The sequence below is a fragment of the Schistocerca gregaria genome, chromosome X, assembly GCF_023897955.1.
Source record: "Schistocerca gregaria isolate iqSchGreg1 chromosome X, iqSchGreg1.2, whole genome shotgun sequence".
Classification (NCBI taxonomy): Eukaryota; Metazoa; Arthropoda; class Insecta; order Orthoptera; family Acrididae; genus Schistocerca; species Schistocerca gregaria.
The window spans coordinates 509,992,288-510,004,749 of NC_064931.1; the positions used below are offsets into that span (position 1 = coordinate 509,992,288).

At 38.7% G+C, this 12,462-nt stretch overlaps 1 protein-coding gene across 1 annotated transcript in view; it reads left to right on the top strand.

Annotated features, from left to right (window-relative positions):
* Nucleotides 1-3,648, top strand: part of LOC126299362 (uncharacterized) — a 71,712-nt gene extending 68,064 nt beyond the window's left edge. Inside the window, exon 5 of the mRNA XM_049991223.1 lies at nt 2,980-3,648. Coding sequence (XP_049847180.1) covers nt 2,980-3,119 — 140 coding nt within the window. The 3' untranslated portion in view covers nt 3,120-3,648. The remainder of the gene's footprint in view (nt 1-2,979) is intronic.
* The last annotated feature ends 8,814 nt before the right edge of the window (nt 3,649-12,462 follow it).

Below are 12,462 nucleotides of genomic sequence, written 5' to 3' on the forward strand. Positions count from 1 at the left end.
ACTCTGTGGAGTTTCAGTTCAGTATAGTTTGGCAACATGTTTCTTAGATACTGACATCAGGGCAGCACTTTGTTTGGCTGGAGACGTGCCCACCATCCTCGCTGTCACTGACACCAGTGTTGCATGGGTTCTGACATTTTGTGAACTGTCAGGTCTCACCCACAGAGTGCTAGGCAAGGGACGCTGACTTTAATGTATAATAAAGTACTCCACATGTGGGGACAGCCAAAAGAAATTTCCAAAAACTTCTACCTAGAGATACATATTGTGCCTGAAGAAGTGATTACTAAGAACTACAAAAGCACCTGCTGTTAGCAGGTATGTGTAGTAAGTTCAGATTGTGTTAGAAAATTGCAGGTACTCTCTGAAAATATGTAGTCAGATGCCTGTGGAGCGATAATATGTGTAGGTAGTGAACACTGTAGAGCTACTTCTGTAGCTCAAAGATTAACAATCTGGGCTCTAAGCAAGGTATTGTCCCTCAAATGAACATTTAAATCTGTTGCGTGGCAGCAGTTTGTCAAGTCAGTATTGCCAAAGGCTTCTGCTAAGTATACAGAACAGTGCATTCTTTCAGTATTCTACGATCTTTAGAGCATGCATCAGAGACAGCTCCTTTTTTTTTTTTTTTTCATCCAATATTTCAGGTGATAACATTCTTTGAAGTGAGTCAGAATTAAAACTGCTCTACACAGTACTGTGGAGTCAATGCGTGCACATAAGATATAAGACTGTCACCAACAAGAATGTCAGGCTCAGATAAAACTTCATACTTCTAAAAATAAAACATAGCATACATCGTCTCAGCAAATCCACAGTGCTTCTTATGACCTTTCACTTGGTCTTGTACAGACATGTTAGCATTGATATGACCACAAACAAGTGACACTCATTGATGACCACCACTGAATGCCACTAAGTGTCACAGTGGATGCTGACTCTACACTACGCAAGTCTCTGTTGTGTGTATGTATGAAGATAGTAACTGTTCTCGAAAGAACAGATACCATTGATGACCGTGCAGCTTCTCTAGAATAAATGATAATTAACTGGAACCCTCCGCTGCCAACAGGTGTTGTTGATATACTTGTCTCTGCTATGCAAATGGCTCCACATTATGCAGGTCATCTGAAAGGTCAGCTGAAAATGAGTGCCCCGACCAGGACTCGAACCCGGAATCTCCTGCTTACATGACAGACGCTCTATACATCTGAGCCACTGAGGACACAGATGAACAGCGCCACTGCAGGGATTTATCCCTTGCGCGCTCCCCGTGAGACAGGAGATCCTGGGTTTGAGTCCCGGTCAGGGCACACATTTTCAGCTGTCTCCATTGAGGTACATCAACAACACCTGTCGACAGCTGAGGGTTTCAGTTAATTATCATCTGTTGTCTGTGCTTTGGTGTCAGCAGTAAACAGCAAGTGGGCAACTCGAGATCTCAACTCGTCTGCCAGTAATTGGTTCCTGATGATTTGCAGTGATACTCTATCTGTAAATTGTGGCCATATTTCAGCTATTGTCACCTATATATTTCTCAGAGCCTGTCAAACAATCCTACAATCTTTTTTAGGTATGCTATTCTGGAAGGACCTGTGCCTAATCTTCTTGCTATGCAGTTTTCCTGAGTACATCTTGCCACCACTCATTCGGCAGTCATTGTACTACACCCAAATGTCTTGTGTGAGCTGTCGGTATGGTGTACCCATGCATCTCGTGTCAACGGTTTGATTGTTCTCGAAGTTCAAAAAATAGTAATAAGCAGCATGTACACATCATCTGTGTGAGCTGTCGGTATGATGTACCCATGCATCTCGTCTCAACGATTTGATTGTTCTCGAAGTTCAAAAAATAGTAATAACCATCATGTACACATCATCTGGGCACACAGCATTGTGAGCACCATCTCGAAAGTTCCAGTAACGTTAGACACCCCCAGTAACAATCATGTACTCCCACAATTCTTTGTCTGTAGGAATGACTTTTTTTCTGTACTGGAAACAAGCCCCATATTATTATCCCACAGACATGGAAATGCTGGAGTATCAGATAGGTATCATTTGGTCAAGGTGTTCATGGTGGCATATCTCCCATTCTTCAGTGTAGATGTTGCTATCCATTTGCAAGTAATGGCTAGCATAATAAATTGCAGTTTGTGGATCACACTGTCTGTCAATGCAGTACTTCCTTTTTGATCACCAAGAGCGATGAAATGCCTGTAACATGTCTTTGTTCAACACACATTCCCTTAGTCCATTATTTTCTACTCTGATTAGAAGACAGTAATTATGATAAATGGTCTACACCCTTTATCATAACAGACAAGGAGAGCTATGTGGGAGAAATTCTGAAGTTTTGAGGTATTATAAGAATTGCTCTTTCGTTAGTCCGGAAGGGACTGAAGTATGTTTTCAGATTGGCTGATTGTTATGTACTACTCACATTAACTGCAAAATGGTACATATTTTGCTATACTTGGTCAAGATTGAGTTGTAGCTCTCCCTGTAGCAGTTTGGCGAAGTGGTCAAACGTATGCCAGGTGTTAAACCACAGCCATAAAATTTACTTTTCTAAAATTCATATTGTCACTTGAGTTACAGGTTTCAGCCTAGTGCCACAAACAGGGCTACTGGAAACAAAATATTTGACTACAAACATTGGCTACTACTACACGTCAGTCTCGAATAAAACAAACCACTGGCTATTGTTTGTGATAAAATCTTCTGAAATGAGTCACAATCTGTGTTCTCTATGGTATTAATTATATGGGATAAGTAAGAGTTATTAAAAGTAATGCTGGTACAATCTGCTGATTACATACTGTGAGCAGCTGTGACTGAGCAATTCTTCATGACATTTATACATGAAAATGCTGACTAAGGAAATAGTGAAAGTAATAAGATGATTTGTATTTTTTCCTGCAAGAGTATCTGTGCATGATGTTTTGCTTCATTTGCTTTTCTCTCTCCACTGTTCCAGAATCTGGAGACCATCCAGGAGGCACAGTGCAGACTGATGAAGAACTAGCAAGCATTGTGGATCCTGTATTAGCAGAAGCTGACACGAATGGGGATGGTTATATTGATTATGCGGAATTCAAGAAACATGACAAGCAATAAGTGACAACTTCATTCAGACCAAAATAGTAACAATTGTCATTTATATTATGGTTGTGAAATTAGTTTAACAATGTAACTGAAAATGTTTCCACCTGGTTACCAATTCCATTTGGCCATAGAAATTACTGATACTGGTTTGTGTTTTGTGGTTGTTTTAAATGTAAATCATGGGCTCATCAATTTTAACATCATGGAGGAATTTTCAGAGAATTAATTTCATTTGTTAATATTGCCAATTTTTGGCTTTTCTGCATTTTGTCATTCTTCTAAAAAGTGTGATAAATTCTTTGCATTGTTAATTTTCTGATTTAATATGTAATGAAAACTTCATTACTTTTTGGTTTTATACTTTTGTTGATTTTGTTCATGTGTTGTTTTGAAGTAGTGCAATACATCCTATGTTTGTCTTTTTGAGAATGAGTGTGATTTTATCACCTTGGTGTTTTGAAAACTGTGGTAGATCGAGTGTATGTGTAAAATAACTGTTGAAGAGAGGAAATTTGGAAATAAAATTTTTCTATTCATTCTACTGTGTTTTCAGATTGTACATAATTTGCAGTTCTGCCACTGCCCCCTTTTTTGAGTTACGGAGTGCACATCTGTCTGAGATCCCCATCCCCATGATCCCCCCCTCCCCAACCACTGCCCTCTCATACTGAACGGATGCACCTGTATTGTGCCACTACTGCAGCTCAGTCCTGGCACAGTGTAGTCAGCTGGCACAATAGTCATACAGGTGGTGGTGGTGGTGGTGGTGGTGGTGGTGGTGGTGGTGGTGGTGGTGGTGGTGGTGGGGGGGGGGGGGGGTGCATTCGTGCGTGGGTGTGTACGAGTGCACTTCTTACATGTAAGAGGACATTCTACAGACAAACAACATTTTTCAGATACATAAACAGATGTTTGGCCTGACTGGAGGTGGATTATGGTATTGTTGTATTGCTAACAATACTGTGACCACATTGGTGTTATGGCAGTAAACTGTGACGTGAAATGTAGAAGTTTTGGAATCTGCCAGTAGATTTCAAATTACAATGGAGTGACTAATCAGTTAGCTGTTGTTTGTATATCATTGGTGGTCATAGTAGTTCCTAAAAGTACTTAGAAAATAGGAACACTAATATAGGGATGGTGGTGTCCTCCAGTAAAGTTCACTTCTGTCTGGTATGCACAGGAATGTGTATGTCTTTGCATTTAAGTGATGTCAGCATTTGGCCTTAAATGTGCTCATGAACTTCAAGCATAATATGAATTGGCCATAAGCCATGTTTCTGACAAACCTCACTTGACTGTTGACTGTCGTAATCACTACAATTCCTTAGCAGATGTTGTGATACATACATGCACATAGTAGTGGTGGTTTCAGCATGCAAGTTACCTATGTGTGCATGACACCTAATTGTAGGGACTAGTACACCGTATAGATCTAGGTTTTATAATAATAAGTAATTTCAGTTGTAATTCAGTGATGACTCTTTGACAGGATAAAAATCAAAACATATGGAGTGATACTGTAGACACTATTTTTATTCAACATGTGTACACCTAACTTGAAAAGGACTAACATTTTGAACTATGGATGTCATTCTCAATTTTGCTCCTCTGAAGTTAAGGAAATGTCCTAATTTTTTACGTGTATCTATGTGTTTGTGTTCGTGTCCAGGTTTTGTGGCTGCCTCAGAATGAATTTTACTCTCTTAGCATTGGTGAGAACATACATAAATTTAAAGCTCTTGTAGTAGTATACATGTCATGGATGGAAGGACCATAATGAGAAGGCAAGGAAACATCAATTTTGATCTTGGAATGGGTTAATTTTGTGAGGACAGGAACTGTAATGAATGTTGCCTCTGACAGTAGCGCAGGTATCCTGTAGATTTTATATCCAGAGTGTAAACTTGTTAGGAGAAAGAACAATAGACACCTCAGTTGTCATGTAAAGTGACTGAACATACTAACAAGAATTTAGAATAGACTTTATATAGAATAAGTGTGTAGCATAGCTTGTGACAGAATTTAAGAACAAAGATGATAGCACAATTGTCTCTGCTATGCAAAATGGCTCCACATTATGCAGGTCATCTGTTGATGAGAATGGAATAGATTACTTCTGACTTGTAGGAAATGTGGTAAAGTTTTATGTCATCTTTGTTGAAAAAGAGTCTTCTGGTAGTTGATGACTGATGGTAAACTGGAGAAAGATGAGATACTACAACAGAAAAAATGGGAAAACACTTTGCATGATGAAAACAGTAGGAATGGTCTGTAACTTATTGTCTCAGCAACCATTCTTAGGCTTGCAAATCAAGTTAACCCTATTTCCAAACAAATAGATACATCTTGGAATGAGAATCTGGCTGTACAGTTATGCAGTTCATTAAATAGACCTTATGCTCATTAACAACAAATTTCAGAACTGTATGAAAGATGCGAGAGTCTGTTTTGGAATAGATTGCAGTACAGACCACATCCTGGTTATTTGCCAAAATGGCCATAACATTGAAACATTGGTACACGAGGAACAACTACAGACCATCTGGTATAAATAGCGAGAAACAGAAGCACAATGATACAAGGTCTATTATGGACCATGAACAAGGAACCAGTTTGATAATTTAGAAGAGATAGTGCTTGTTATTAGGAAATGGGTATGATAATTATAGTGGTGAAGACAACCATTGGGAGAGAAAGACATTTAAAGGAAATATTTAGTTCATTGCTGTATGTCGAGATGCAATGGCAGTTGAAGGAAGAAGAACTGATTCAAGAAGTGACAGGAAGAAAGACCAGACAAAAGGAAAACACAAAGGTTATTGTGTACGTAAAAGTGGAACAGTATCACTCAGTTCTTTAGGAACTGCAGTGCATTATAACCATTGCATTGAAGCAAGGAATAAGCTTGAGAAATGGCTCTCAGATGAAACTCAGTTTTATTCTAGTTGGGAATGGGAAAGCAAAGACAAAATATTTAGCAGGAGGGCAGGATACTTTGACATTCTATTAACAATTTCTTGCCTGTTGGCACTTAGTACCAATTATTTTGATCCTTGTTTATTTTGGTTACACACAAATTTCCCATATCCTGAGCTGATGGTACATTTATGTATATATTTGTGTTGAGTAGGAAACACTTCACCACCTTCTCGAACTCATTTGCTATTCAAAAATTATTTTGTATGATCTTTGGTGACAGCTGAAAATTTGCTTTGGGTGACCATATTTGTTTTGTTTACTGTTGTACAACTGTTGGCTATTTTGTGTGCTTACTAGCATAGATATGTTGGAGATTAGGTCCTAATTTCTTCTCATGTACATCTTATATTAAATCTGTAGTTTATATTTATGAAATAAACCAAAAACCTGTTAACTTTAGAGTACTGTCTGGCTGTGTATGCATTTTTCTTCTACTGCTACACAAGCATAGTTTATTGTGTCCTCTGATGTTTCCCATTGTATTTTGCTAGCTTTGTTGATCAAGTTGTATAAAGGTTGGGCTCCCTTTTAGTGTTAGTATGATTTTCAATTCTGTAAATGTTGTTTCGCAGAGAAGTACTATTTATAATGTGTCAAAAATACTAACAGATGACAAAGTTGTTGCAACTTGTCTCAAAGATTTGGCAGAACATAATGGTGTAACAGAAGTAGAGGATGATGAAAACCTAATGATGCTGCAGCTGTAGGTTTTGACACTATTTTTCATAAAGCTTTGGGTTTTCATACAATTATTGGAAGAGGTTTTTTTGACAGAGTGTTCACCTGTGAAGCTCAAAATTGTAGAGAAAGATGAAAGCCAAAAGATAAATGGCTTCATGCATGACTACCCCTGCATAAGTAGAAAGGTGCCCGAGACCAAAATTGACAGTAGGTGCAGGAAACGGAGGTGAGACAATGACTATAGTTGAGAGTGTGGTTTGTTTGTATAAGGATAAGAGTGCAAGTGGGCTCCTGGGAGGGGTTACCTTGAAAGTGGCACGTGGTGTTTGTTTACATGGGGGTTATAAATCAGTGAGGTAGAAATGGTACAGTTCCACTGCTAATGTCGATGTAGGCAGAAGAATTTGTGTGCAGCTCATGAAATCGGAAAGGTGCAAGAACAGCAGAACCAGTTCTTTGGCTGCTGGAATTTGATATGACAATATGGAGCAGATAGTTTGCCTACATGTTTCACATATCAGTCCCCCTGTAATGCACTCTACAACTATGCCACCACTACTATGTGCATGTATGTATTTGATATGACAATATGGAGCAGATAGTTTGCCTACATGTTTCACATATCAGTCCCCCTGTAATGCACTCTACAACTATACCAAATGTGTATTACACATCAAGGCTTGGAGAGCTCCCCCCAATATATTTTATTTGTCTATATATCTTGTAGTTGTCTTCTAAATCCCCGGAGGTACATGTGAATAACCCTGTACACATGAGGTTGGTAAGAAGACAAAGTGACGTACAGATAATTAATATTTTACTAATATAATACAAACCACTGTTTCATTCTGCAAGCTACACAAGACTGTTGAATGTCACCTCGTTACTGCTATTTATTGAGATAAAAATAGGGCATGGGTGCATTGTATGCAGGTGTATGAAATTTCTCACAGAGATCCTACATATATAACACAATATATCTAAAAGAACATGATTTTAGAGCAACTTTTACTTCTTTTGCTATAGTAGAATTGAAACGTGGAACTATTAATTACTTTTTACACTTGTTCTGGATGATCAGAAACTAAATCAACAATACTAATCTGTCCTTCATGAAATCATGCTCAGAAACCACTTGTTAATGGTTGCTTATGACACACAATGGTTATTCTGAGAATAATAACAGCTCATCTGGTCATTGCGCGGAGCATATGCAGTAATTAGACTTAGCATTTTAAGATGAAAAATATGACAGGAGAGGTGCAAACACATGACACTTATTGCGCGCCTCCCCTGCCAGAGGTTCGAGTCCTCCCTCGGGTGTGGGTGTGGGTGTGTGTGTTGTTCTTAGTATAGGTTAGTTTAAGTAGTGTGCGAGCCTAGGAACCGATGACCTCGGGTGGTTGCTTAAGAACTCACACACATTAGAACATTAGGTGCAAACAAATGTGTGACACTTTTGGTGAAGAAAGTGTCAATCCCAAACACAAAAAATTATAGTGAAGTGCAGATATAAGTAATTAAATCACAAGCATCCAAAAGAACTCACTCAATCTAGAGAAAAACAAAACTGCTCAGACTGATCTACTTCAATAGCTCATTCAGAAAACTGCTGAAACTAACATTTAACTGAGGCTACATCTGTGATAATCCAGCAAATATTTGCAAATGGAAAAGAAACATTCTACATCAACAGACACAAGAGGTGTGTATTTTATTTTTAAATGGTACTCAATATTCTTGTTCATTGCCACATCCCTCATACCAGTGTCCTTGGCTAAGCTTCTCTGTGTTTGTTTTCTGAATACCTTCAAGTGCATCTTTCACATCTATCAAGATGGTTCATTGTGCTTTTACCTCAAAAGAGTCCTCCTCTAGTTTTCTCATGCCTGTTGTAAGGAAGAAGTGTCCCTCTACAACATCAAGTTCATCTTGCTGTTCTTGTTTATCTGACAGCTCTCTAGTCTTTCTTACAGTTGAATAATGGTCTTGCAAAATGTGTGACAATTATTACAGTTAAACACTGCCAATTTCCGTCATGTGATGGTGGGATGGTGACAAAGGATGTTCTGTTATATATGTGTACCTTCTGTATCCTGGCAAGAGCTTTTCTCAAGATTCAAGAATGCAAGATACAAATACTTCAGTATTCTCTTTTTAATGCTTCATAAACTAGATGAACAGTGTGCAAAATGTAAATCACACATTTTAAGTTACAGAACATAGACTCAAGATTGCAAAATACATGTAATATATACAGTAAGAAGCTTAATCCACAACTACTAGTTGTATTCAACCATAGCTTAGTCCATAGGCCACAACAAACAACATACACTGTTGGAACTTTGAATCACTGCGGCATTGACCATATATTTCTTTCTTTCTTTCTTTTTCTTCTTCTTTTCAAAAAAGTGAGTTAACAAATAATTAGCATGTAGTCACTTGATTTGTGAGACTTTTCTTCATGTGAAGGCAGAAGTTATAACTTTCTTAAAGAACTATCATCTTGGTGGCATTGCCTGTTTTCTCAAGAAAATGAGTTCAGAAAAGCATAGATTTAACTCATTCTCCTTTCAGTGATCCTCAGAAGTATTCTATACATATCTTTCCTGTCTGCTGCTAGTTTCATCTAACATAAAATATACTGGATTGGGACTGAAGTTACAATTTCCTTAAAGTACTCTCATTGGGAACAGACATCATACATTAAATATATCAATATACAATTTCACATAGGGGTTGTTCACCTTGGAAAGAGGAATATAACATGCTAGATATGTCACTGCTGTGCCATTAATTTTTTTTTTTTTTTTTTAACTGAGGTGCTGATACCTCACCAACAAATTTCTGTCTCATGGAACTGTTGCGGTATTATAGTTCCATATTCATGCTTTGCATTTTCCACATGCTGCTGATCACAATTTCATTGTTCTTTTCATCAATTAAAATTGAGATGTTACAAACATTGCAACTTATGACAGCTATGTTACCCTGAATGCAGTCACTACCAAACTGTTTAACAATTTGTTTTCTGGCACCTTAGATGCACCTAGAACAGAACAATTAAACAAGCAGATGAGCACCACAATCACATCAGCCGCACTCACCTCTATGTGTTATTAAACCTCAAACTGCTTCTGCTCATGGGGTGGGCATGAGACAAGCACCCTGCAAATAATCAATCATTGTTAGAGGTGATGTACATAAATAACTTTCCTTGTCAGAAAGTTTTGTAACGTGAGAAATTTATTTACATAAATAATAGAGATCGGCATACTTTTTCACACCCCTGCCCCCACTTTCCACAAGCCATGGACCTTGCTGCATTGAGATGGCTTACAATACAGGTAGACGTACAACTGGTGCATCCATTTTAGATGTGTATCTTTGGAGAGGTCAGCATAAGTTATGGTTGTCGAAAAAAAGGCAGTAGTCTTTTCAGCAACTGAAAGTCAGGGGAAACTAAATCCATTATTTTTGCCGATGACTGGCAACTGTACCATGGGATTTAATGATGATGGCTTCCTCTAGGATAAAATTTTCCAAAGGCAAATAATACCCAATTCAATTCTCTCTGTAGGGACTGCTTGGGAGATGCCCTTAGAAAAAACAAATCTGACATTCTACAAGTCAGAGTGTGAAACGTTAGATACCTTAATTGGGTAGGTAGTTTAAGGAATTTAATAAGAGAAATGGATGGGCTGGAATTAGATATATCAGGAAATAGTGAAATATGATAGCAGGAAGAAGAGGACATCTGGTTAGGGGAGCACAGGTTCATCAACACAAAATAAAATCGAAGTAATGGAGGACAGATTTAATAATGCATAAGAAAATTGGTATGTGAGTGAACCACTATGAACAGCAAAGTGAACCTGAATAAATCATAGAAAGTTTGGAAATAAAGGAGATCGAACTCAGATAAATTAAAAGAACTAGACATTTTGGTAACGAAATTATTCTTAGTCTTGCAGCCCTATTACATCTATGGGTCTGTGCCAGACAAGGACACCACACAAACCTGCCAGCAGAAGTCACCAATTCTATTCATCATATCATGGGCCTGCAGCTCCACTGAATATGTTCACTCCTCTTTGGAGTGCAACATAACTGCAAGTTTTGCTCTCGTGTACAAGGTAGAACCACTAAGGACCATTCAAAACCATTCGATGAAATTTGAACATGTCCAAAGCAGCAGAGGATGTTTACGCTTGTACAACCCTCCTGTTTCATGCCCTTCTGTGGCTTGATCACAGAGGGGTATGAATAAAATGTCAGAGTGTCCATTTAAGACCCCTCAGTTTGGCAACACTCTTGGTGTCACCTATGCAACTTTGTTGAGCACTCTAAAAGTGTCCCTGTACAGACAGAGCCATTCACTGATTCCTAGGCACTTGTGTGACAGGCAACCATAACTCATGTGAAATGTGTGGGAATGAATGGCCCATGGGTAGGGATGTTTCGATTGAAGCACTTTATGCCATCCCTGAGGCCTTTTTGTGTCAGTTCTGAGTGGTGGTATGTCTGAAATATTTTCCTTGGCACCCATGATAAAACAGTGTGATTTCAGCACTGAGCATCATTGTCCCCTGAGTAAAGAGGGGTTGTGGCAACATTCCCACCATGTGATACACCCACAGTGGTTTTGAGCAGATTTGATGTGAAATCCGGGGCGAGTATGAGATATTAACCCATCTAACACCCCACATGAACTTCTGATCTGTGGTATTTTATTTGCCTGCTGTTTGAAATGTCACTGAGTCTAAGGGTGACATCTCAGGGCACAATGCTTTTGCACTGTTACAGAGAAAGAGTGTGGGCACCACTAAGCCAAATTTCAAACTTCTGGATGGCAATGGGAGACAATTACTGGGTTTTGAGAAAGTGACTCTTTAATTGTGTTGTTCATTTTATGACACAAAAGATTTTTCCACCACCATCAGCCAAAGTTGTGACTTACCCTCACCACTTTTCTTGGTATGGTAGCCATTATCATGAGATGGACTCACCAATTCAGCATTATAAGGCCACTGATCAGCCTGAAAACCACCAGTAGCAGCAGGTCTAATTTATGATCATACTGTTATAATTTGTGACTCAAAATGGCCACCATCTCATAATCTGCCCCCTCCCACTTTTCCCACTTCTATAGTCCAGTTGGGTGATGTATAAATGTTGTGGTGGGTTGAATTACAATAATTTATGACTCAAAAAAAATTATGTAATAGCTGCCTAGGCACTTTGATAGTGGCACTGTGGATTGGTGCATGCCTCTCCCAATAGCAGCCACAGGGTCCACAGCCACTACCACCAGTGCCACTATCAGATTGTAGTCCATTGTTCTTGGGATGGCTGCTGATTCACCTCTAGGAAGGAGGTGCCACATCAGACAACAGTTGCTCACATGCCTCACCAGCAGCAGCCATGCCTGTAATAACAAATTTTGTTGGGAACAGTTAAGTCCTTGCATTTGAGCCGTCATGCATTCCCCACCAGGAGCTACTACTTGACCACCATATATGTAGGTGGCAGTCATTGGTCTTAAACATACTCTAATAATTTTATAACTTGTCCAAGAGTTGTTCAAGATATTTCCAGAAATGAGGTGTCATTAACATTTCATCACTTAAATGCAGAAAGCCATCTGTCACATACGAACTTCAGTTCCTAGATTCATGCCTTCACCCCAAAA